At 44.0% G+C, this 23,556-nt stretch overlaps 1 protein-coding gene across 1 annotated transcript in view; it reads right to left on the reverse strand.

Annotated features, from left to right (window-relative positions):
• LOC121536419 (fibronectin) overlaps positions 1–22,992 on the reverse strand; it is a 106,162-nt gene extending 83,170 nt beyond the window's left edge. Inside the window, exons 1-16 of the mRNA XM_045206760.1 lie at positions 22,668–22,992; positions 21,930–22,055; positions 21,483–21,620; positions 20,494–20,625; positions 19,936–20,073; positions 18,998–19,156; positions 18,461–18,670; positions 18,015–18,197; positions 16,523–16,699; positions 15,484–15,639; positions 14,799–14,927; positions 14,325–14,468; positions 5,211–5,332; positions 2,164–2,336; positions 1,116–1,315; positions 687–815 (exon numbers count right to left, since the gene is read on the reverse strand). Coding sequence (XP_045062695.1) covers positions 687–815; positions 1,116–1,315; positions 2,164–2,336; positions 5,211–5,332; positions 14,325–14,468; positions 14,799–14,927; positions 15,484–15,639; positions 16,523–16,699; positions 18,015–18,197; positions 18,461–18,670; positions 18,998–19,156; positions 19,936–20,073; positions 20,494–20,625; positions 21,483–21,620; positions 21,930–22,055; positions 22,668–22,818 — 2,467 coding nt within the window. The 5' untranslated portion in view covers positions 22,819–22,992. The remainder of the gene's footprint in view (positions 1–686; positions 816–1,115; positions 1,316–2,163; positions 2,337–5,210; positions 5,333–14,324; positions 14,469–14,798; positions 14,928–15,483; positions 15,640–16,522; positions 16,700–18,014; positions 18,198–18,460; positions 18,671–18,997; positions 19,157–19,935; positions 20,074–20,493; positions 20,626–21,482; positions 21,621–21,929; positions 22,056–22,667) is intronic.
• Between the last annotated feature and the right edge of the window lie 564 nt (positions 22,993–23,556).

Raw genomic sequence — 23,556 nt, forward strand, 5'->3', positions numbered from 1 at the left:
GTGCCTTTCCAAATCATGTCAAATCAATTTAATTTACCACAGGTGGACTCCAATCAAGTTGTAGAAACATCTCAAGGATGATGAATGGAAACAGGATGCACCTAGCTCAATTTCGAGTCTCATAGCAAAGGGTCTGAATACTTATGTAAATAAGGTATTTCAGTTATTCATATTGAATAAAATGTGCAAACATTTCTAAAAACCTTTCGCTTTGTCAATATGGGGTATTGTGTGTTGATTGTAGAGCATGGCGTTTGCAACGCCAGGGTTGTGGGTTCGTTTCCCACGGGGGGCCAGTATGAAAAATAAAAAATAAAAATAATGTATGCACTCACTAATTGTAAGTTGCTCTGGATAAGAGCGTCTGCTAAATGACAAAAATGTAAATGTAAAATGATTGGCGAGGATTTTTATTTATTTAATCAATTTTAGAATAAGGCTGTAACGTAACAAAATATGGAAAAAGGGAAGGGGTCTGAATACTTTCCCAATGCACTGTAGATACAGTATAGAGAGATAGGAGATGGAGGTGGTGGTACAGGGCAGTATGTAGTGGGCGTCTGTCTGCCTGCCTGCCTGCCTGTCTGCCTGTCTGCCTGCCTGCCTGCCTGCCTGTCTGCCTGTCTGCCTGTCTGCCTGTCTGTCTGTCTGCCTGCCTGCCCGCCTGCCCGCCTGTCTGTACCCACCCGTGGTCTGAGAGGTAGTGAGGATGAGGTTGGGCTCTCCAGCAGGTGTAACCTCGTACACATTAACAGTGTACTTCCTCCCAGGAAGCAGATCATTGATGTTCACGGAGGTAGCGGTGCGGGGAAGGTCTAGAGAGAGAGAGAGATTAGGACGAGTTAAGGTTAAATCAGTTTCACAGTCTAGTCATTTAAAAATAGATATTAGCTTTCCATCAGAGTTGGGGTTAATTTCCAATTCGACTCAGTCAATTCAGGAAGTTAAATTGAAATTCCTCGTTGCTTTGATTTAAAAATTGCAACTTCAATTAAAATTTCTGAATTGAAATTGACCCCAACCCTGCTTTCCAGAATACATTCCACACGCCATCAAGCTAATTGACATTTTCCCCCAAACGTTTCTTCTGTGGTAAAAATGTATTTGTTCCGCACCGAGGATCATGGGCTGTCCTCTCTCCTGCCCCTCCTCGCTGAGCTCGTACTCGATCCTGAAGCCAGACATGGTGTCAGAGGCAGACATCCAGGAGATGACGAAGCTGCTGGAGGTGATCTCTGTAACAGACTCACTGATGTCCACCACCGGAGGCGGCTGGCTGGTCTCTCCCTCTGAGGTGATCTCTGTAACAGACTCACTGATGTCCACCACCGGAGGCGGCTGGCTGGTCTCTCCTCTGAGGTGATCTCTGTAACAGACTCACTGATGTCCACCACCGGAGGCGGCTGGCTGGTCTCTCCCTCTGAGGTGATCTCTGTAACAGACTCACTGATGTCCACCACCGGAGGCGGCTGGCTGGTCTCTCCCTCTGAGGTGATCTCTGTAACAGACTCACTGATGTCCACCACCGGAGGCGGCTGGCTGGTCTCTCCCTCTGGAGGTGATCTCTGTAACAGACTCACTGATGTCCACCACCGGAGGCGGCTGGCTGGTCTCTCCTCTGAGGTGATCTCTGTAACAGACTCACTGATGTCCACCACCGGAGGCGGCTGGCTGGTCTCTCCCTCTGAGGTGATCTCTGTAACAGACTCACTGATGTCCACCACCGGAGGCGGCTGGCTGGTCTCTCCCTCTGAGGTGATCTCTGTAACAGACTCACTGATGTCCACCACCGGAGGCGGCTGGCTGGTCTCTCCCTCTGAGGTGATCTCTGTAACAGACTCACTGATGTCCACCACCGGAGGCGGCTGGCTGGTCTCTCCCTCTGAGGTGATCTCTGTAACAGACTCACTGATGTCCACCACCGGAGGCGGCTGGCTGGTCTCTCCCTCTGAGGTGGCCACTGGAAGTGAGATCACACCGTCAGATACAGCCTTAAACTCAGAGACCCAAGCCGTAATAATGACAATATCTCCCTTTTACTCTAATCCTAGTCCTATTTTCTCGCATTGGATCCAAAAACCCAAAGGACAGGAACACAAGGAATAATGGAAGTATTAATTGAGAAAGAGCATAGGAGAGTCCAACAGGCCCATCTTGCCATACTAACAGGAGCCGTATGTTGTGGTGAAGTCGAAGCGTGTGACCTCCCGGCGCCCGAAGCGCAACACACTGATCAGCTGACCCTCGTAGGTGATGCCTGGCTTCAGGCCAGCGATAGTGTAGGAGTTGAGGTGGCCCGGGATATTCACCTCCCGCCACGGGGTACGGGTATTTTTCTACCAGACAAGAGAGGAGACACAGCAACCGCATTTTAGAAGCACCACATTATAATATTCATATTAAACATAAAAGAGTATACAAAAACTTTGATTATGGTTACAAAAAGTTTAGACACTTTCCCGAAGTTCACAGGTATTTCAGAACTTGTTCAACAGTAAGGCAGCGGTGTGTAAATATATATATTCAGAGGTTAGTATTCAGAGGTTAGTATTCAGAGATTAGTATTCAGAGGTTAGTATTCAGAGGTTAGTATTCAGAGGTTAGTATTCAGAGGTTAGTATTCAGAGGTTAGTGCAGCAGCTGCTGTCTTCCTGGGACGTTTGATACAACAGATAATATAATACACTACTATACAGATAATACACACTACTATACAGATAATACACACTACTATACAGATAATATACACTACTATACAGATAATACAATACACTACTATACAGATAATACAATACACTACTATACAGATAATAAACACTACTATACAGATAATACACACTACTATACAGATAATACAATACACTACTATACAGATAATACACTACTATACAGATAATATACACTACTATACAGATACTACTACACAGATACTACAATACACTACTATAGAGATAATACAATACACTACTATACAGATAATACACTACACTACTATACAGATAATACACTACACTACTATACAGATAACACACTACTATACAGATAATACACTACTATACAGATAATACACTACACTACTATACAGATAATATACACTACTATACAGATAATACACTACACTACTATACAGATAATACACTACACTACTATACAGATAATACACTACTATACAGATAATATACACTACTATACAGATATACACTACTATACAGATACTACAATACACTACTATAGAGATAATACAATACACTACTATACAGATAATACACTACTATACAGATAATACACTACACTACTATACAGATAATATACACTACTATACAGATACTACTACACAGATACTACAATACACTACTATAGAGATAATACAATACACTACTATACAGATAATACACTACACTACTATACAGATAATACACTACACTACTATACAGATAACACACTACTATACAGATAATACACTACTATACAGATAATACACTACACTACTATACAGATAATATACACTACTATACAGATAATACACTACACTACTATACAGATAATACACTACTATACAGATAATACACTACTATACAGATAATATACACTACTATACAGATAATATACACTACTATACAGATACTACAATACACTACTATAGAGATAATACAATACACTACTATACAGATAATACACTACTATACAGATAATACACTACACTACTATACAGATAATATACACTACTATACAGATACTACTACACAGATACTACAATACACTACTATAGAGATAATACAATACACTACTATACAGATAATACACTACTATACAGATAATACACTACACTACTATACAGATACTACTACACAGATACTACAATACACTACTATACAGATAATACACTACACTACTATACAGATAATACACTACACTACTATACAGATAATACACTACACTACTATACAGATAACACACTACTATACAGATAATACACTACTATACAGATAATATACACTACTATACATATACTACAATACACTACTATAGAGATAATACAATACACTACTATACAGATAATACACTACTATACAGATAATACACTACACTACTATACAGATAATATACACTACTATACAGATACTACTACACAGATACTACAATACACTACTATACAGATAATACACTACACTACTATACAGATAATACACTACACTACTATACAGATAATACACTACACTACTATACAGATAACACACTACTATACAGATAATACACTACTATACAGATAATATACACTACTATACAGATACTACAATACACTACTATAGAGATAATACAATACACTACTATACAGATAATACACTACTATACAGATAATACACTACTATACAGATAATATACACTACTATACAGATACTACTACACAGATACTACAATACACTACTATAGAGATAATACAATACACTACTATACAGATAATACACTACTATACAGATAATACACTACACTACTATACAGATACTACTACACAGATACTACAATACACTACTATACAGATAATACACTACACTACTATACAGATAATACACTACACTACTATACAGATAATACACTACACTACTATACAGATAACACACTACTATACAGATAATACACTACTATACAGATAATACACTACTATACAGATAATACACACTACTATACAGATAATACACTACACTACTATACAGATAATACACTACTATACAGATAATATACACTACTATACAGATAATATACACTACTATACAGATAATACACTACTATACAGATAATACACTACTATACAGATACTACTACACACTACTATAGAGATAATACAATACACTACTATATAGATTTAAAAAAAATAATAATAATGTATTACCTTTATTTAAACAGGGAGTCACATTGAGATTAAAAATCTAATTTACAAGAGCCCTGTATACATTACAATAAAAACAGAATAATAAAACATACGTGTATAAAACAATATAATTCAGCACACAATAGAAATATTTAATAAAAGTGATCACATTAAACTACAGAGGTCCTCAATCAATCATTTAAACTGCCCGAGAGGCACCAGCACATTTTACTGCAGTGAACTCTGCAGATTGTTCCACAAATTAGAGGCAAAAAACCAAAACGCAGATTTTCCTAAATCTATACACTACTATACAGATAATATAATATACACTACTACTCACCACTCTCCACTTGAGAATGTACTGTGTGATGTGTGTGGAGGGCGGGGCGTTCCACTGGATGGGGTGGGAGTTGGGCTGGTTACCAGACTCTGTGATGATCACCTGGACTGGACGGTTACCACCTGGGAGAGAGGTATGAAGCATGACAGAGTCGAAACACGCCACACGGAGGAAGATAAACGACAGTCCTACAACATTGAAACACGTTCAGCAACACATCTGATAGAGGAGCAGACCTATTGTATTATAGGTTAGCGGTGAAACTATACATCTCAGCAACACCATCTGATAACAATTGATAGTAGTGATTTGTTAAGGTATTTTAACAGCATGGTGTGGAATCGTGAAAGAAATCTAGATACCCACAAAGCAATGGCATTAAAGTGAAACAATCTAGAACACATCACACATTTGGAATCTAAACATTTTTTGTTACAATTTCAGATCTGAAATGGTAGGTTGTACAGTACAATACATAAGAAGTTTCTGGTACAGAAAACAGGAAGGGGAGAAGTAGCATATCCCTGTGAGATTGTTTTGTTAGCCAGGGTTTCAGCATGCAGAGCAGAGAGAGAGAGAGAGAACTACCTTCAGCTCCTTCACTAGACCTGTTCATGTAGACATAGCTACACCGCAACAGAAAAATTAACTATAACTTTAGCGCCAACGATAGGATTATCAATTTAGGGAAACAATGCTATCACTTTATGATGTAAACAGAGTTTTATTCCACTCTACGACTAGACATAATCCTGACGATTTGAAGTTGGAACCTCCGCCACACTGATCCTCAACACGGGGGCCCCCCAGGGGTGCGTGCTCATCCCTCTCCTGTACTCCCTGTTCACCCATGACTGCGTGGCCAAGAACGACTCCATCTCAATCAAGTTTTCTGATGACATGACAGTGGTAGGCCTGATTTCCAACAACAACGAGACAGCCTATAGGGAGGAGGTTAAAGTCCTGTACCAGGACTTGTCCCGAAGCCACTCCTGCATTATAATAATATGCCATTAGGCAGACGCTTTTATCCAAAGCGACTTACAGTCATGCGTGCATAAATTTTTTTGTGTATGGGTGGTCCCAGGGTTCGAACCCACTACCTTGGCGTTACAAGCGCCGTGCTCTACCAGCTGAGCTACAGAGGACCATTATCTTGGTTGTGTGCTTAGGGTCGTTGTCCTGTTGGAAGGTGAACCTTCGCCCCAGTCTGAGGTCCTGAGCGCTCTGGAGCAGTTTTTCATCAAGAATCTCTCTGTACTTTGCTCCATTTATCTTTCCCTCGATCCTGACTAGTCTCCCAGTCCCTGCCGCTGAAAAACATCCCCACAGCATGATGCTGCCACCTCCATGCTACACCGTAGGGATGGTGCCAGGTTTCCTCCAGACATGACGCTTGGCATTCAGCCCAAAGAGTTCAATCTTGGTTTCATCAGACCAGAGAATCTTGTTTCTCATGGTCTGAGAGTCTTTAGGTGCCTTTTGGCAAACTCGAAGCGGGCTGTCATGTGCCTTTTATTGAGGAATAGGCTTCCGTCTAGGAAGAGTCTTGGTGGTTCCAACCTTCTTCCATTTAAGAATGATGGAGGCCACTGTGTTCTTGGGGATCTTCAATGCTGCAGAAATTTTTTGGTACCCTTCCCCAGATCTGTGTCTCGACACAATCCTGTCTCGGAGCTCTATGGACAATTCCTTCGACCTCATGGCTTGGTTTTTGCTCTGACATGCACTGTCAACTGTGGGACCTTAAATAGACAGGTGTGTGCCTTTCCAAATCATGTCCAATCAATTGAATTTACCACAGGTGGACTCCAATCAAGTTGTAGAAACATCTCAAGGATGATCAATGGAAACAGGATGAACCTGAGCTCAATTTCATAGCAAAGGGTCTGAATACTTATGTAAATAAGGTATTTCTTATTTTTCTTATTTTTATTGGCCAACATTTCTAAAAACATGTTTTTGCTTTGTCATTATGAGGTATTGTGTGTAGATTTCTGAGAAAGGATTAAAATATTATAATTTATTTTAGAATAAGGCTGTAACGTAACAAAATGTGGAAAAAGTCATGGGCTCTGAACACTTTCCGAATGCACTGCACACCTCAGTGAACTAATCCATTGCGGAGGAGGCCTAGACTAAAAGCCAGGCTCTGTATGGAAGGTGTGACGCAATTGCGGAGCCTCCGGAGGCATGCAGAGGCCAAATCGAGTTCCGTACCGCTTCGCCATGCGCCTCCGAAATGTTGTAACAATTCCTAATTTACAATGTTTGTTACGTTGGTTATGTTAATTTATTTTATTGCATTCAATATTATTATTCCAGTCTTCCTGTTCTCATTGTCTGAGTGGAGACATTGTTTGCAGAGCGCGCAACCTGCTACACTTGTGAGAAACAAGTTTGTTTATTTCATTACATTTATGAGTTGTCAAATTTAGACATTGTCTTTTGTTTGGAGCACTCCTGTCAATGTTGAGTAAGGACGCACACGCATAGAAGTAGGTCTATAGTCTACCTGGCCTGCGCTCAAATGGTAGGCGCATAAATGTGTCCATTTGGGGATCTGATAGTATTTCTGATTGGCTTAACGCACCACCCCTAATGAGCTGTGACGCTTCTCAAAGTAATGGTTTTCTTCACCTCAAAAACAGCAAGCAAACAAAGTCTGTTTTTACATCCATTGAGAATGACAATAGTTCCTTAATATATTAGAAAAATATTTCCAGCTCTCTCTCCCTTTCGATAACCACTCAGCGTGACAGGGAAAAATGTAATGCTCTGATCCAGTGGAAACGTCATATAATAGGCCTACCTGATTACTTCTGATCAGTGCTTGACTTGGACTGAAATAGGTTCCGGTACTAATTTTGGGTGCTGGTACTGTCTAGATTTTAGGTGCAGGAGCTCCACAGTACTTTTGAGCTAATATTCTATAAAGAACAGGAGTTCAAGCAGTAGAACATTTTGAGGTGCCGGTACTCAGCTCCGGTGAGCTCCAGCCCAAGTCAAGCACTGCTTCTTATCCCTTGTGCAAACAGCCTACGGCTGTGTCTGTCCCGAGCTCACTGGCGGGGAAACTCTGAGGGCCCAGAATATTTTATACAATGTTGCAAGTAAGCTAGAACAAAGCTTTGGGCCGGACCAAAGTTAATAGTTGATACAATGTTTCAAGTTCGTTGCAGACAGGCCATGTGTAGCCAATGAGATTTATAGGATTATTATTATTATTATTTATTTTTTTCAGGATATTTTCTACCTGCAGGTTGCAATGTTTTTATTTGTTGGCTTTATGGAGGCTATTTTTACATAGTTGGCAATAGAAGGTACTTTTTAGGTTTGTATCATTTTCATTTAGATTTGGATCGAATCTTGATTAACCACATTACAATGATTTAGAGATATGAAGACGTTATTATCAATTAAATTAAACTGTTTCACAAACATGTGCATATGAAAACCATAACTGGCACGCAGATCGGTAGAAACGGTAAGATAAATTGGCATTCCATATGAGAATGTTGCCGACTCCTCGTGTAGCCTATCACCGACAACTTCAGGAGAGTAACGGCAGAATCGGAGAAAGCCAGCGGGAGGAGAATGGTTGGGTCAGGTTAAGGTTTTTAAAATTCTCTGGTGCTCTCGAGGCATTTGTCTTATTTCATCAAACCGTAAACTTAAAGCATCAGCATCAAGCTCAATGCTCCTGAGTGGCGCAGTGGTCTAAGGCACTGCATCGCAGTGCTAACTGTGCCACTAGAGATCCTGGTTCGAATCCAGGCTCTGTCGCAGCCGGCCGCGACCGGGAGACTCATGGGCGGCGCACAATTGGCCCAGCGTCGTCCAGGGTAGGGGAGGGAATGGCCGGCAGGGATGTAGCTCAGTTGATAGAGCACGGCGTTTGCAACGCCAGGGTTGTGGGTTCGATTCCCACGGGGGGCCAGTATATATAAAAAAAATATATGTATTCACTAACTGTAAGTCGCTCTGGATAAGAGCGTCTGCTAAATGACGTAAATGTAAAATGTAAATATAGTTGATTTTATTCAAAAACACATAGGGTGTGTCTATATATGGAAAAATACACGTTTAAAAATGTCGACCAATCAATTGCCCTCAGCAAGTGGATTGGTTAACCCCGCTAGTGTGCCCTCTGCACAATCTGTTCTTAATTCCTCCCATTACAGTTCCTAAGGCCCACTGATTATATCCCTAGTCTGTACTAGGTCCCAGCAGCCAACCACCGCCAGGCTCTCTGACCCCCCACCCCCCACCCCCACCCCGTTCACAGCCATTCGTTCAAACACTATTCAAAATCATTTAAAATACTTTATCTGGGTTTGATTGGCGCAATGGAACCAATAGAATACTCGCAAAACTGCAAAACCCCGCCCATCTGGTACTCCAGGCAGGCTAAAGCAGATACTAATAATATTTTAACACATCTCACAGCTGCATGGCACTAAGGGAAGTTATTGCACTGGGCTGGGGTACCCTTCACTTTAAACAAAAATGCTGAGGATTTTTCATTTTCTCAACCTGCGTACACGGTCTTGAATGGACAGTGCACAGTCTTTGTGTTGCTTTAAAATGATAACAGTCATGGTGTAACCAACCAGAAAACGGCTGGGGATTGTAGCAGAGTACTGAATGCATTGTTGAGCACCTCTATAGAAAAAATGTGCTAGAGAAATAGGAGAAGAGAGACAAACACAGGGTTCGTCTGTAAACGGCTCTCGATTTCCAGTTTGCTTGTTACCAGCTTTAAATCTAGAGCTGTAAGCCGAGTCAGAAAAGCAGAGGTGGTGAGAGAAGCTCATAGTTCACTTCCCCACTAACATGAGAGGACTAAACATCAGTCAGCACCTCAGAAGGTTAGCGCCACACGCCAACTAACAACAAAAGACCTGAGCGGGAGAAGGTGGAGGATATAGTAACGTGTGCCTCCCCCTCTCTCCTCCACTAACCTCTGGAGGAGGTAGCACCACATGGAGGAGGTAGCACCACATCGTCTAGAGTTTAACACAACATGGAGGAGGTAGCACCACATCGTCACACGCTCTAGAGCACAACATGGAGGAGGACGGAGCGGGTGGAGGATGTACCAACATGTGCTAGCCTCCCCCTCTCTCCCCACTCCCTTCCACTTCAAAATCAAGTTGTGAACAAAGGCTCAAACAAGCGGGGTGTGAAACCAGAGGGCCAGGTTTAATGACCCTGGAGCAGGATAGTTTAATTCAATTGTTGGTTTTCTGCTAAATTAAAAGAGTGTGAGGGGGCGTGGTGGAGAGAAAGCACAGATCAGAGATGCGAGCGTTCCCGTCACCCAGGAGGAGGAAGGGTAGCAGAGAGGAACATATGTTCTAGAAGGGTAGCAGAGAGGAACAGATGTTCTAGAAGGGTAGCAGAGAGGAACAGATGTTCTAGAAGGGAAGCAGAGAGGAACAGATGTTCTAGAAGGGTAGCAGAGAGGAACAGATGTTCTAGAAGGGAAGCAGAGAGGAACAGATGTTCTAGAAGGGTAGCAGAGAGGAACAGATGTTCTAGAAGGGTAGCAGAGAGGAACATATGTTCTAGAAGGGTAGCAGAGAGGAACAGATGTTCTAGAAGGGTAGCAGAGAGGAACAGATGTTCTAGAAGGGTAGCAGAGAGGAACAGATGTTCTAGAAGGGTAGCAGAGAGGAACAGATGTTCTAGAAGGGTAGCAGAGAGGAACAGATGTTCTAGAAGGGTAGCAGAGAGGAACAGATGTTCTAGAAGGGTAGCAGAGAGGAACATATGTTCTAGAAGGGTAGCAGAGAGGAACAGATGTTCTAGAAGGGTAGCAGAGAGGAACAGTTGTTCTAGAAGGGTAGCAGAGAGGAACAGATGTTCTAGAAGGGTAGCAGAGAGGAACAGATGTTCTAGAAGGGTAGCAGAGAGGAACAGATGTTCTAGAAGGGTAGCAGAGAGGAACAGATGTTCTAGAAGGGTAGCAGAGAGGAACAGATGTTCTAGAAGGGTAGCAGAGAGGAACATATGTTCTAGAAGGGTAGCAGAGAGGAACAGATGTTCTAGAAGGGTAGCAGAGAGGAACAGATGTTCTAGAAGGGTAGCAGAGAGGAACAGTTGTTCTAGAAGGGTAGCAGAGAGGAACAGATGTTCTAGAAGGGTAGCAGAGAGGAACAGATGTTCTAGAAGGGTAGCAGAGAGGAACAGATGTTCTAGAAGGGTAGCAGAGAGGAACAGATGTTCTAGAAGGGTAGCAGAGAGGAACAGATGTTCTAGAAGGGTAGCAGAGAGGAACAGATGTTCTAGAAGGGTAGCAGAGAGGAACATATGTTCTAGAAGGGTAGCAGAGAGGAACATATGTTCTAGAAGGGTAGCAGAGAGGAACAGATGTTCTAGAAGGGTAGCAGAGAGGAACAGATGTTCTAGAAGGGTAGCAGAGAGGAACAGTTGTTCTAGAAGGGTAGCAGAGAGGAACAGATGTTCTAGAAGGGTAGCAGAGAGGAACAGTTGTTCTAGAAGGGTAGCAGAGAGGAACAGTTGTTCTAGAAGGGTAGCAGAGAGGAACAGATGTTCTAGAAGGGTAGCAGAGAGGAACATATGTTCTAAAGGGTAGCAGAGAGGAACAGATGTTCTAGAAGGGTAGCAGAGAGGAACAGTTGTTCTAGAAGGGTAGCAGAGAGGAACAGATGTTCTAGAAGGGTAGCAGAGAGGAACATATGTTCTAGAAGGGTAGCAGAGAGGAACATATGTTCTAGAAGGGTAGCAGAGAGGAACAGATGTTCTAGAAGGGTAGCAGAGAGGAACAGATGTTCTAGAAGGGTAGCAGAGAGGAACAGATGTTCTAGAAGGGTAGCAGAGAGGAACAGATGTTCTAGAAGGGTAGCAGAGAGGAACAGATGTTCTAGAAGGGTAGCAGAGAGGAACAGATGTTCTAGAAGGGTAGCAGAGAGGAACATATGTTCTAGAAGGGTAGTAGAGAGGAACAGATGTTCTAGAAGGGTAGCAGAGAGGAACAGATGTTCTAGAAGGGTAGCAGAGAGGAACATATGTTCTAGAAGGGTAGCAGAGAGGAACAGATGTTCTAGAAGGGTAGCAGAGAGGAACAGGGCTACAATGAGAAAACATTCTTCACCCCATAGGCCTTACCATGCAGGGCTACAGAGTAACGCATCAAGCCCCATAGGCCTTACCATGCAGGGCTACAGAGTAACGCATCAAGCCCCATAGGCCTTACCATGCAGGGCTACAGAGTAACGCATCAAGCCCCATAGGCCTTACCATGCAGGGCTACAGAGTAACGCATCAAGCCCCATAGGCCATACCATGCAGGGCTACAGAGTAACGCATCAAGCCCCATAGGCCTTACCATGCAGGGCTACAGAGTAACGCATCAAGCCCCATAGGCCTTACCATGCAGGGCTACAGAGTAACGCATCAAGCCCCATAGGCCTTACCATGCAGGGCTACAGAGTAATGCATCAAGCCCCATAGGCCTTACCATGCAGGGCTACAGAGTAATGCATCAAGCCCCATAGGCCTTACCATGCAGGGCTACAGAGTAACGCATCAAGCCCCATAGGCCTTACCATGCAGGGCTACAGAGTAACGCATCAAGCCCCATAGGCCTTACCATGCAGGGCTACAGAGTAACGCATCAAGCCCCATAGGCCTTACCATGCAGGGCTACAGAGTAATGCATCAAGCCCCATAGGCCTTACCATGCAGGGCTACAGAGTAATGCATCAAGCCCCATAGGCCTTACCATGCAGGGCTACAGAGTAACGCATCAAGCCCCATAGGCCTTACCATGCAGGGCTACAGAGTAACGCATCAAGCCCCATAGGCCTTACCATGCAGGGCTACAGAGTAATGCATCGAGCCCCATAGGCCTTACCATGCATGGCTACAGAGTAACGCATCAAGCCCCATAGGCCTTACCATGCAGGGCTACAGAGTAACGCATCGAGCCCCATAGGCCTTACCATGCAGGGCTACAGAGTAATGCATCAAGCCCCACTTAATTTTCTTCACGTATTCCTTTTCTCTCCTAGTAGAGCCAACGGCCTCCACCAGCCCACCAGTCAAACTGAAGTGATAAACAACAGTCTGTTCTGTCCTTACGTATCCCACAGAACACCCTCCAACAGTCTGTTCTGTCCTTACGTATCCCACAGAACACCCTCCAACAGTCCGTTCTGTCCTTACGTATCCCACAGAACACCCTCCAACAGTCTGTTCTGTCCTTACGTATCCCACAGAACACCCTCCAACAGTCTGTTCTGTCCTTACGTATCCCACAGAACACCCTCCAACAGTCTGTTCTGTCCTTACGTATCCCACAGAACACCCTCCAACAGTCTGTTCTGTCCGTACGTATCCCACAGAACACCCTCCAACAGTCTGTTCTGTCCTTACGTATCCCACAGAACACCCTCCAACAGTCGGTTCTGTCCGTACGTATCCCACAGAACACCCTCCAACAGTCTGTTCTGTCCGTACGCATCCCACAGAACACCCTCCAACAGTCCGTTCTGTCCTTACGTATCCCACAGAACACCCTCCAACAGTCCGTTCTGTCCTTACGTATCCCACAGAACACCCTCCAACAGTCCGTTCTGTCCGTACGTATCCCACAGAACACCCTCCAACAGTCTGTTCTGTCCGTACGTATCCCACAGAACACCCTCCAACAGTCCGTTCTGTCCTTACGTATCCCACAGAACACCCTCCAACAGTCTGTTCTGTCCTTACGTATCCCACAGAACACCCTCCAACAGTCTGTTCTGTCCTTACGTATCCCACAGAACACCCTCCAACAGTCTGTTCTGTCCTTACGTATCCCACAGAACACCCTCCAACAGTCTAGTATAGCGTTGTGACCACGCCCAGTGACTGATGTTCTGTCCTTACGTATCCCACAGAACACCCTCCAACAGTCTAGTATAGCGTTGTGACCACGCCCAGTGACTGATGTTCTGTCCTTACGTATCCCACAGAACACCCTCCAACAGTCTAGTATAGCGTTGTGACCACGCCCAGTGAACTTCGTCCATACCAGGGAGAGGACGTACCCCAACACCAGTAGTATTGTGACCACGATAGGGCTTAGTGGTGTGGTGTTCTTACCTGGGAAAGACTGTTGGGGCTCGCAGCTGAGCTCTCCAATACTGTTGCCATAGCAATAACACTTGTACATGACGCCGTGGATAAGCTTGTCCCACGATTGGCCGATCTGATAGAAGACTCTGGTCTCCGGCTCCTGGCATTGGTCTGGGAACAGATGTTGAATACGGTATGATTTTACTTCAAGATTATCATCAGAAATGATCATGCAAAATGTTCAAGTAGCCAAGTAATCAAATCAAGTGTAATTGTCATATGCACAGGATTCAGCAAAGTGTACTCAGTACATTGAAAGTACTACCCTGGTCCTAGATCTGTTTGTGGGGTCTAGCCAAATTCTATGGTCACACAAAATGAAGCACAAACAAATCTAGGACCAGGGTAGTCAGGTAAAAACATCACAAGCGGTAAATATCGCCACAAAAACAAACATCTTGGTCCATAAAAATAATAGGTTCCTATGAACTATGAACTCACCAATGGCGTCACACTTCCAGCGCCCGCGTCCCTGTCCGAAGCAGGTGCAGTTCATCATGTAGCCCTCTTCATGGAGCTTGGTGAAGGTCCGGTTCACCTCATGGGTCAACCCGTCCACAATACACTGATCTATGACAGGAAGGAAAACGCATACAAGGTCAAAAACCGCAGGTTCCAATTCTCTCACTACCGCTTCCACCATGTTGGGATCTGAGAACATCAAAGTGTTAGGGTCAAGTTGAAGGGCTAGGAAGAACATTAGGTCCGGATGTACATCACCACAGCGCTGGCACGTTCTGTGTGGCATGTATGACCTCTCACCTACTTTCAAGTGTATTTGGGTTTTTAGAAAAGTGCTATGTGGTCCTTTGTAGCTCAGTTGGTAGAGCATGGCGCTTGTAACGCCAGGGTAGTGGGTTCAATTCCTGGGACCACCCATATGTAAAATGTATGCACGCATTACTGTAAGTCGCTTTGGATAAAAGCGTCTGCTAAATCAAATCAAATGTTATTTGTCACATGCGCCGAATACAACAGGTGTAGACCTTACAGTGAAATGCGTACTTACAAGCCCTTAACCAACAATGCAGTTTTTAAGAGAAATAAGTGTTAAGTAAACAATAGATAAGTAAAAAATAAAAGCAGTAAAATGGCATATATTATAAAAATCCCATTTTCTCATTACCTTTGAGCTGGGAGTATGCGATACAGCTCCACTCTCCGCGGCCGTTCCCAACGCAGGTGCAGCGCATCATGTGTCCCAGGACGTCGTGGCGTTTGTCCCACTGGTCTCCCACGCGGTACATCACGCCCTCGCTGGTCGTACACACCTCCTCGTGAGCTGAGAGGACAGAACAGTACTCAGGATGTTAGAACTTTTAGAATGTTAGAACTTTTAGAATGTTAGACCTTTTAGAATGTTAGAACTTTTAGAATGTTAGACCTTTTAGAATGTTAGAACTTTTAGAATGTTAGAACATATAGAACAGTGCAGCTGGAGCCGTCAGTAAAATGAAACTTTTCAAGGCTGAACAACATAAACAGATGTTCGTAACATGTGTAGGACTACGTCCTCTGCAGGCTTTAGACATATGGGCCTAGGGGATGTCCTCCTAATTAAAAGGAGATGACTGGTTTATGTGTGGTGAGATAGAAAGAGGGAGAAGGGAGGACAGCGCAGAGATAGATAGAGATCTGTGGAGGGGGTTGACTGATGCTCTGATGACTGCAGCTGTCCTGGAGACCAGCAGACAGCCAGGGAGTCTCTCTCTGTTCTCTGCCAGCCGGGAAGAGAGACCGTGGCCCCTGGATCTGGGCACTGAGTCTGGGACAGACTCCCTGGGCTTTGGGTCCTAGCTCTGGAGGTCAGTGTGTGATCACCCATTCACAGCTGGTGCCAGTGTGTGATCACCCATTCACAGTTGGTGCCAGTAGGTGATCACCCATTCACAGCTGGTGCCAGTATGGACCTAAAGATTATGGGACGGCCACTGGCTGTTTTCGGACGATCGTCGCGTGTTTGTGTCTGTGGCTTTAGATCAATTGTATGGAGTGAGAGAACATTTTGGCAATGAGGCAACAGAACTCACCAGCCATGGGGCAGAAGCAATGAGGCAACAGAACTCACCAGCCATGGGGCAGAAGCAATGAGGCAACAGAACTCACCAGCCATGGGGAAAGAAGCAATGAGGCAACAGAACTCAGAATGGGGCAACAGAACTCACCAGCCATGGGGCAGAAGCCGAACCTCTGTTCTCCGTCATAGTTGGTGGCGGTGCTGCACCACTTCATGCCGTCCCTGCGCCCGTCGGCGGTACAGTCTGTGTAGTTTCTCCCGTTGTAGACGAAGGGGAACTGACACAGAGCACCGTTAGAGTTTCCTCCCCTCGTTGTCACCATCACTGCAAACACAATCACAATGAGTGCATCCCAAATGGCACCCTATTCCCTATTGGCCCTGGTCAAAAGTAGTGCACTACGAAGGGTGTCATTTGGAATGCAGACAATGAGTAAGTAACCACCCTAAGAAACCTGGAAACTAACTCCCATTCTAATAGAACCCAGATGTTTAATGATGTCGGCTGGCTAGAATTCGAATGACTCTGCTGGAAAACGCTCAGGTTGAATTGAGATCGCCATTCTCAACACATGCTTGCTTGTGTTGCGCTACCACAGATGACGTCCTATCAGATGAAACACTCGCTCTACTATTGTTTCCTCCGACTCTGTTCACTGCATCCAAGAGATCACCGTCCTTCTGGTCTCTCTCTGTCCACCCATCTCTCCCTCCCTACCTCTGTCGCTTTCCACCCATCTCGTCTCAATTAAATAAAAAGCTGTAAATATATATATATATATATACTACCGTTCAAAAGTATTGGGTCACTTAGAAATGTCCTTGTTTTCGAAAGAAAAGCAATTTTTTTGTCCATTAAAATAACATCAAATTGATCAGAAATACAGTGTAGACATTGTTAATGTTGTAAATGGCTATTGTAGCTGGAACAACAGTTTTCAGCTGTGCTAACATAATTGCAAAAGGGTTTTCTAATGATCAATTAGCCTTTTAAAATTATAAACTTGGATTAGCAAACACAACGTGCCATTGGAACACAGGACTGATGGTTGCTGATAATGGGCCTCTGTACGCCTATGTATGTCACGGATTCTGCCGAGGCTGCTCCTCCTCCCTGCTCGGGCAGGCTTCGGCGTTCGTCGTCCCCGGAGTACTAGCTGCTGCCGTTCGATGTTATCGGTGTTTGTCTAGTTTTGTCTGTATTGTTTACACCTGTTCGTCATTATGTTTGATTGTTGCCCTATAATTACCCCTGTCTCTCATCGGGATCTTGTGTGTGATTGTTTCCCTTCACGTATGTCTCTAGTGAGCGGGTATTTTCCTCCCTGTGTGGAGTTATTCTGTGTTCATCTTTTCAATATCGGATTAAAGTACGTTTCCGAGAATTCCGTGTCCTGCGCCTGACTTCTTCAACCGCATCTCACTGACAGCCGTGACAATGTAGATATTCCATTACAAATCAGCCGTTGCCAGCTACAATAGCCATTTACAACATTAACAATGTCTACACTGTATTTCTGATAAATTTGATGTCATTTTAAAATGGCCCCCCCAAAAAAATTGCTTTTCATTCGAAAACAAGGACATTTCTAAGTGACCTCAAACGTTTGAACGGTATAGTGTATATATATATATATTACCATTTTTCTCTGTGCAGAAGGAGTATTTCTGTTCGGTTTCGCAGTCGGAGGAGATGCAGCACCACAGCTGCCCGTCAGGGCGTCCCTCTGAGGTACAGGAGTGGTAGGTCTTCCCCATGTAGGTGAAGGGGAACACACAGGGCTGACCGTTGGAGTTCCCCCCGTACACTGGGGCTGGGCCCTCTGAACACAAAACACATAGAAACCAGATAGAACGATTTCTGAATGATGGCAAATTGCTGATTGTACTTTTTAAAACACCGTTTTCATTGTGGGAGCTCTGGTGAGTAAGATTTCCAATGTATTTATTATTGTAAATAAAAATGTCAAACTTGAGTTCTTGTATAAGCAAACAGTTTATAAATAAAATGTATTTACTGCGTCAGAGACACATCGCAAACAATAGCTGGACAATAACTATATGTGAATATAAAATCAGCACGTACCCCACTCCTCACAGCTGACCCCGTTTCCCAGGCAGGTACACAGCATCTGTTTGCTGCCCTGGGTCTTGATCCATCTCATCCCCAGGGCGTAGGCCACCCCGGCGTCCGTCTGGCAGGCCCCCTCCAGGGCTAGGCCGGGACGAGGCTCCAGGCTGGGCTGGGGCTGGTACACAGCCGGCTGGATGTTGGTGATCACACGGGACCCGATACCTGTAGCGCCACATGTGTGAAAGAGAAAAAAAAAAGCCTTCTGTGAAAATGTGTGTAAATGATTAGAAACTACATTTCGTTTGCAAAATTTGCTGTGAATAGTTTAAGGGCAGTTTTCCCAGTCACAGAATATCAATTGAACATGCTTTTATGTTTAGGCTGTGTGTCCAGGAAACCAGCCTTGGAAATCCCCTATTAATGTGTTTAATATTGGCAGACTTGTAATTAGAATGAACACTGTCTGGGGGGGGGAAGGATGAGCTGAAGCAGAGATGGTCTCACCACGGTCTCTCACACTTCCACTCTCCACTCATTAAGGAGTCTCACCCAGGCCGGTGGTGTGGAGGGACGCGTGTCTCTCACACTTCCACTCCCCGCGGCCGTTCCCCGTACACAGACACTGCAGCGTGTGACCTCGGGCGTCCGTCTTGCTCCAGGTGTCTCCGATCCTATGGGACGTCAACGTGTCCTGGTCGTTACACCGGTCTGATAGACGGAAATAATTCAGTACCACTTTAACCAGGGTCATGTTCAGTAGGCACCAAACGGAACAAAACAGACTGAAACAGGAAGGGACTGCCTGGAATTGTCCAATAAGAAGCTGATTTTAGTTCTGTTGCAAAGTGTTTGCTACATTTTGCCCTAATGAATACAACCCAGTTCAGTTTCACTTTAACAGGCAAGCAGTAGTATAATTAAGCGATAAGGCCCAAGGGGGTGTGGTAACAACCAGTTGAATATTGGCCATATACCACAAACCCCTGAGCTACCTTATTGCTATTTTAAACTGGTTACCAACATAAATAGAACAGAATGTATTTTTGCGTCATACCCGTGGTATATTGTCTGATATACACAGGGTTGAAATGCTGTGTCAGCCAATCAACATAATAGCTAACACGTTTCATAATGTTATGGAATTGCATTGGGTTTTCATTAAGGACATGTAAAATCACTTAAACATGGAACTGGGACAATTTACATTCCTCTTCACCAAGTTAAGCTAAAGTTTTTCCCTTAATTAAGCTTGTGGAACTGAGCTGTTCACACACACACACACACACACATCGGGTTGAAGCTGCCACGGTCTGTAGAGGTGTGTGTGTGTGTGTGTGTGTGGGAAGGAATTTGTGGTCGGGCCTGTTGGTGAGTCGGAGGTGATGATGAATGATGGAGCTTGGCGGCTTGGTACGGCTGTGGGGTCTTACAGGTGTGTGTGTGCGTGCGTCCTTGTGTGTGTTTGCTCCTGTGTGTTGGTGTCTTACTTCTAGATGTACAGGTGATCCTTCCACTCCCCTCTCCTAGACAGGTGCAGTCTACGATCATCCAGCCCTGGTATGGCTTCTCCCAGGTTTCACCAACCACGTAGGACGTCCCTGCCGTGTTGTCATAGCAACGCTCCGCTGCAGACACAAGAAGGGGGAGGAGTTAAGATATATTTTATGATGTAATGTTTTGACTTCTAACGTCAACTTCCAGGATCGTATTCACAAAAACGGAAGCAAATGGGCTGAAACGGGAACGGACTACCTGAAGAGAACTTGACCAATGAGACGTTTTCCAATAACAACCAAAAATGTTGCTACAATTTGCAGTAATGAATATGACCGTGATGTGTTTAGACAGTTAACTTCCAGAGGTCGGTGTTTGTTTAGACAGCTAACTTCCAGAGGTCGGTGTTTGTTTAGACAGCTAACTTCCTGTTTGTTTAGACAGCTAACTTCCTGTTTGGTTAGACAGCTAACTTCCAGAGGTTTAGACAGCTAACTTCCAGTTAGTGAGTGCATACATTTCTTTTTTCCCCATACTGGCCCAATGCTCACCAACAGGTTTGCAGGTCCACTCTCCCTTGCCGTTGCCCAGACAGACACACTCCAGCATGTAGCTCTCAGTGTCATGGGGTCTCCTCCACGTGTCCCCAATCTTATAGGACTGACCCCCCTCATGGCAGCGGTCTGGGATAGAATCAGAAACACAGTTAAACACACACTGTATATTTACATTTGAGTCATTTAGCAGACGCTCTTATCCAAAGCGACTACAGTTAGTGAGTGCATACATTTTTCATACTGACCCCCGTGGGAAACGAACCCACAACCATGGCGTTGCAAGCGCCATGCTCTACCAACTGAGATACAGGGGACACACACACACACACACCCAGCGACCCAGCCTGCCACCACACACACAGACAACCACCCAGCGACCCAGCCTGCCACCACACACAGACAACCACCCAGCGACCCAGCCAGCCACCACACACACAAACCAACCAACCACCCAGTCAGTGACCAGCCAGCCACCACAGACAGCTGCAGTGACTGAACCACATCCTAAGAGGGCTTTATGTGATACGGAGATTTAACTGGATTACTGAGCCCAATCACACACTATCGAAACACTATCTGAAACCCTACCTCTTCAAACAGTATCTTAAATAATCCTCCTCTTCACCTCGACCCCCCAAAAATTAAATAAATAAAAATAACACTTGCACTTGAACCCCCCCCTTCTAACTCTGACTCTACTGACAGCTACATTATTGAGGAAAAATTTACTTTCTATGCCTGTGATGTGGTTGTCCCACCTAGCTATCTTACATTTACATCATTTAGCAGACGCTCTTATCCAGAGCGACTTACAAATTGGTGCATTCAACTTATGATAGCCAGTGGGACAACCACTTTTTTTTTTTTTTATACTATTCCAGGTATTCCTTAAAGATGAATGCACTAACTGTAGGTGGCTCTGGATAAGAGTGTCTGCTGAATGACTAACATGTACAATGTAAAAATGTAACAAGCCCACTCACTGGCAATGGTGCAGCTGATTTTCCCCCGGCCAGAGCCAATGCATGTACAGTCCCAGATCATGCCCTCTTTGGGTCGCTCATAAGTCTCACCAACCAGATAAGACCTGGCGTTGATCTTATCATAGCAGGTCTCCTCAGCTGTGGAACAGATTTTTGAGGGGGTATGTTATTTGTTTGTTTTCGTCAAGACAATGAAACCCGTTGCACACCGAGAGAGAAGCAGAGGAACACACATAAAGATTATATATGTTGTGTGTTTGCTAGGAAGAACGAAAGGCAGATGATGAAGATCAGTACATATTTGAACTTAATTCATTCATTGCCATCACTAATATTGTTACATAACCGGCATTTTTTTTTTTTTAACGGTGAGAGACAAAGGACTTGCATTGACCATGAAGGATAGGATAGGCTACATACATTACAGATATAGAAATACAAGCTCACCTTCAGGTTTCGTTTTACACTTAATTCCGGCAACTCCGTGACAAGTGCAGATCAACATCGTGCCCAGATATGATCGCTCCCATTGGTCGTTAATGTTATACATCTGGCCATTCTCAATGCAGCCGTCTAGGGAAGGAAAGTAGCAGGGTAACAATTTGTTTCACTTTAAAGTAGCCTCATTTTGGGGAATTGACACAATTCCTGTGTGCCATTTCATGATAGCCAATAATAAACACAAAACATTATTCTACGTATTGTAGAGCATCCGGGGAACTCGAACCCGGGTCCAGCGACTATCAAGCCAACGCCTTAACTGTTAAGCCAAGAGGTCCGAACCTCTTGACTAGGTCGCTAGACGTTGGCTTAAGGTAGCTACATTACCCCCTTTCTTCAGGACAGCGTGTCCCCACGCTTCTCTATACCAAGTCCCTCACGTTGACACGCCTCTCCGACGGCCCACAGCCACCATCCCACTTCTGACAGAAGTGTAACGAATTCAGGTGGTAGCCCCGACCGGGATTCAAACCCAGGTCCAGCGATTGTCATGCCAACGCCTTAACCGTTACGCCAAGAAGTCCAAAACTTTTAACGAACTCGCTGGGTATTGTTTTAAGGTCGCTACAATATAACAAACTTTTGTGATATCCTATAGGCTAATACAAACGTTTTTAGAAACAATCAAATACAGTTTTAATAACAACCATCTGCAATATGTAGCCAAAAGGTATGGAAACTCACCTTGAGAGACCGATGATACCGAAGGTATTTGGTCTTCTCCCTGATTAGCCTTCCGCCTGCTTCTCCCATTCCCTTTCGGCATGCAGTTCACAGCGGTCCCGATGCAAAGCACCACCATAACCATAATAATAGGGTTACTGGACATTTTCATTTTAGGACTTAAAAAAAAACGTGGGAAACTGTAATCTTTGCGGTGGTTTGATGATCTTCTAAAAAATCAGAAAATCCACAGATTTAGTGAAGTTGGAGGCTGGTTCTTTAGTGTTTGTACCTGTCCCAACCTTCCCCCCGCAGCCTCCTCTGATAGTCTCCTTCCCCAGTCAAATCAAATCAATGCCGTTCGGAGGAAACTCACTAGTGATGGCTTTTATTTGGGCATTGCTTTCTAGTGGAGATGGAGGAGGGTCCAACGCTAAACGCACGTCAACGCCACTGGTTACAGATCATTCAAAAAAAGATGAAAAAAATACGGGAAATGAGTACAGTATTGCAAAATAGGCATCGCCTATATGAGTTTATATTTTAAAATGTCGTTTTTACCACTGTTGTGATTGGTTTAAAAACGTTTGTCCCAAGATAAGTAACCTTTGATTATTTTCTTTGATCCTTTTAAACTTTTTTATGCCTAAATATTGTCAATATCTTATTTTCATTTTTTTATGGAGCCTGCTGTACTTAATTTACAATGTAGCAAAGTTGATTTAGAAGTAGGACAAGTTTGGGTGGGTGCACTCAACACTGATTAACTCCTCCCACTTTGAGAAAACTTCTAAGGATAAGCAATAGGGAGGCTATTCTATATCAAAGATATATAGCATAGTCTACGATCTCTGTCTGCATTAGGTGTTAGTTAGAAATCTATTGGAATTGGGATCATTGATATCTTTCT

Source organism: Coregonus clupeaformis, chromosome 23, assembly GCF_020615455.1.
Source record: "Coregonus clupeaformis isolate EN_2021a chromosome 23, ASM2061545v1, whole genome shotgun sequence".
Classification (NCBI taxonomy): domain Eukaryota; kingdom Metazoa; phylum Chordata; class Actinopteri; order Salmoniformes; family Salmonidae; genus Coregonus; species Coregonus clupeaformis.